This window comes from Engraulis encrasicolus, chromosome 6 (genome assembly GCF_034702125.1).
Source record: "Engraulis encrasicolus isolate BLACKSEA-1 chromosome 6, IST_EnEncr_1.0, whole genome shotgun sequence".
NCBI lineage: Eukaryota > Metazoa > Chordata > Actinopteri > Clupeiformes > Engraulidae > Engraulis > Engraulis encrasicolus.
In genome coordinates, this window is record NC_085862.1 from 13,399,838 (window position 1) to 13,402,337 (window position 2,500).

Here is a 2,500-nt window from a genome sequence, read left to right on the forward strand (position 1 = left end):
TATTATTTTAATATGTTTGGCTTTTGTTTGTGTCCACAGCCGAACCCGTCCAATAAGCTGGCCATAATCCACATCCTGGGGCTGCTGTCAAATCTCTTCACCACGCTGGACATCAGCAAGCAGGACGACGAGTCAGGAGACAGCCAGCCGCCCGTCAAGTCCACCCCACCGCCCCCCGGACCCAACCCGGTCAGTACCACACACACACACACACACACACACACACACACACACACACACACACACACACACACACACACACACACACACACACACACACACACACACCATTCCACCTATCCCCCGGACCCAACCCGGTCAGTACCACACACACACACACACACACACCATCCCACCCCCCACATACCGCCCCCTGGACCCAACCCGGTCAGTACCACCCCCCTACCGCCCCCCGGACCCAACCCGGTCAGTACCACCACCCCCCTACCGCCCCCCGGACCCAACCCGGTCAGTCTGTTACTGTATTCAAGCTAACTAGAACAGTTCCGGTACCCGTTCCCGCACCAGTTACAATCGAACCTTGCATACTCCGAATTCAAGATTGCGGCACCGGCACAGTTATCTGTCGGCCTGAATGTGCCTTCAGTGTGTGTGCGTGCATGCAGGCGTGTGTGTGTGTCTGTGTGTGTGTACGTTTTGTGCCTAAAACATTTCTTTCCCTGCTCTGTCTTCAGCCTATGCAAATGTCATCAGCAGCTGTTTCCTGATGCGTGTCTCCCTCCAGCTGTCTGTTTGTCGTGTTCCCTGATGTGTGTCTGTTGTTACCTGGTGGTTGTGGTGTGTTGTCTAACCGCGCGAATAGACCAGGCGCGATGCAATTCAAGCGACAGAGTGCAGCAGCAAGCGATACGAGCGATTGAGGAGACTAGAGTATGTCCGTACAGGCAGAAGGCAAAGCATTCAAGCATTCTCATTGGCTGTGGTCACTGACCTCTATACAGTCATTGGCTGTCGCGGCTTGTTGCCGAACCGCGTCATAGAAAGTTGAAAAGATTTCAACTTCAAACTGTCGCGCTCGTCTCGCAAATCGCTCTAGTCTCCAGAATCGCTTTTGTCGCGCGACTTAATACAAAGTCAATTACTTCCGTCGCTCGCCTCGCTCAGATCGCCGCTGGTGTATTTCTGCGGTAATGTGTATATCCTGTGTGTAGGTTATGATGGCGTGTGCATCATGTGCATCTTCTGTGCGCTGTGTCTGATGTGTATCATTGGTGTGTTACCGCGTGTAGGTGGTGATGTGTGTTATTGTGTATCTCCTGTGTGTGTGTGTGTGTGTGTGTGTCTAATGTGTATGTCTGGTGTGTTATCCTGTGTGGTGTGTGTTGTCTTATGTGATGTGTGTTGTCTTCTGCAGTCTGTGTGTCTGATGTGTTTCTGTTATCTCGTGTAGCTTGTGGTGCTGGTGATGTGTGCTAATCTGTATCTCCTGTGTGTGTTTCTCTAGGTTGTGGTGGTGCTTCAGCAGGTGTTTGATATGTATCTTGTGTGTGTGTGTGTGTGTGTGTGTGTGTGTGTGTGTGTGTGTGTGTGTGTGTGTGTGTGTGTGTGTGTGTGTGTGTGTTCTAGGTTGTGGTGGTGCTCCAGCAGGTGTTTGCCCTCATCCAGACCGTCCTCAGCAAGTGGCTCAACGACTCCCAAGTGGTGGAGGTGAGAACACACACACACACACACACACACACACACACACACACACACACACACACACACACACACACACACACACACACACACACACACACACACACACACACACACACACACACACACACACACACACACACACACACACACACACACACACACACACACACACACACACACACACGGTTTGCACAGTTAGGAAGCCCAAGGAGATGCTCTCTCATGTGCGTACATGTGTATGGTGCATGTTGTACATGTGCACTAGCCCTGCGCGCCATCCTACGTACTTCCGCTAAGAGACTTTTGCACTGCATACTGCTAACAAAAGGCATTCTATTGTGCTCTACAGGTATTGTACTCTACTTTATTCTACTCTACTCTACTCTACTCTACTCTACTCTATTCTACTCTACTCTACTCTACTCTACTCTACTCTACTCCACTCTCTACTCTACTCTACTATACTCTATTCTACTCTACTCTACTCTTTTTTACTCTACTCTACTCTACTCTACTATACTCTATTCTACTCTACTCTTTTTTACTCTACTCTACTCTACTCTACTCTACTCTACTCTACTCTACTCTACTCTACTCTTCTCTACTCTACTCTGTGTGCCATCTGACATGATGTGTCTCCTAATATGTTTCCAGGCGGTGTGTGCCATCTTATGTGTTGTTTCTTTCTTCTACCAGGCGGTGTGTGCCATCTTATATGATATGTCTCCTTATATTTTTCCAGGCGGTGTGTGCCATCTTATATGTTGTCTTTCTCCATGTTTCCAGGCGGTGTGTGCCATCTTTGAGAAGTCGGTCAAGACTCTGCTGCATGATTTTG

The 2,500-nt window shown here is 49.3% G+C and overlaps 1 protein-coding gene across 2 annotated transcripts in view; it reads left to right on the top strand.

Moving 5' to 3' along the window:
• The window catches only part of ipo13b (importin 13b), a 116,015-nt gene that overhangs the window by 93,708 nt on the left and 19,807 nt on the right, over window positions 1-2,500 (top strand). For both annotated transcript variants that reach the window (XM_063200676.1, XM_063200677.1), the window contains exons 13-15: window positions 40-189; window positions 1,588-1,668; window positions 2,449-2,500. The exon at window positions 2,449-2,500 is cut by the window's right edge and continues 86 nt beyond it. In XM_063200676.1, coding sequence (XP_063056746.1) covers window positions 40-189; window positions 1,588-1,668; window positions 2,449-2,500 — 283 coding nt within the window. The remainder of the gene's footprint in view (window positions 1-39; window positions 190-1,587; window positions 1,669-2,448) is intronic.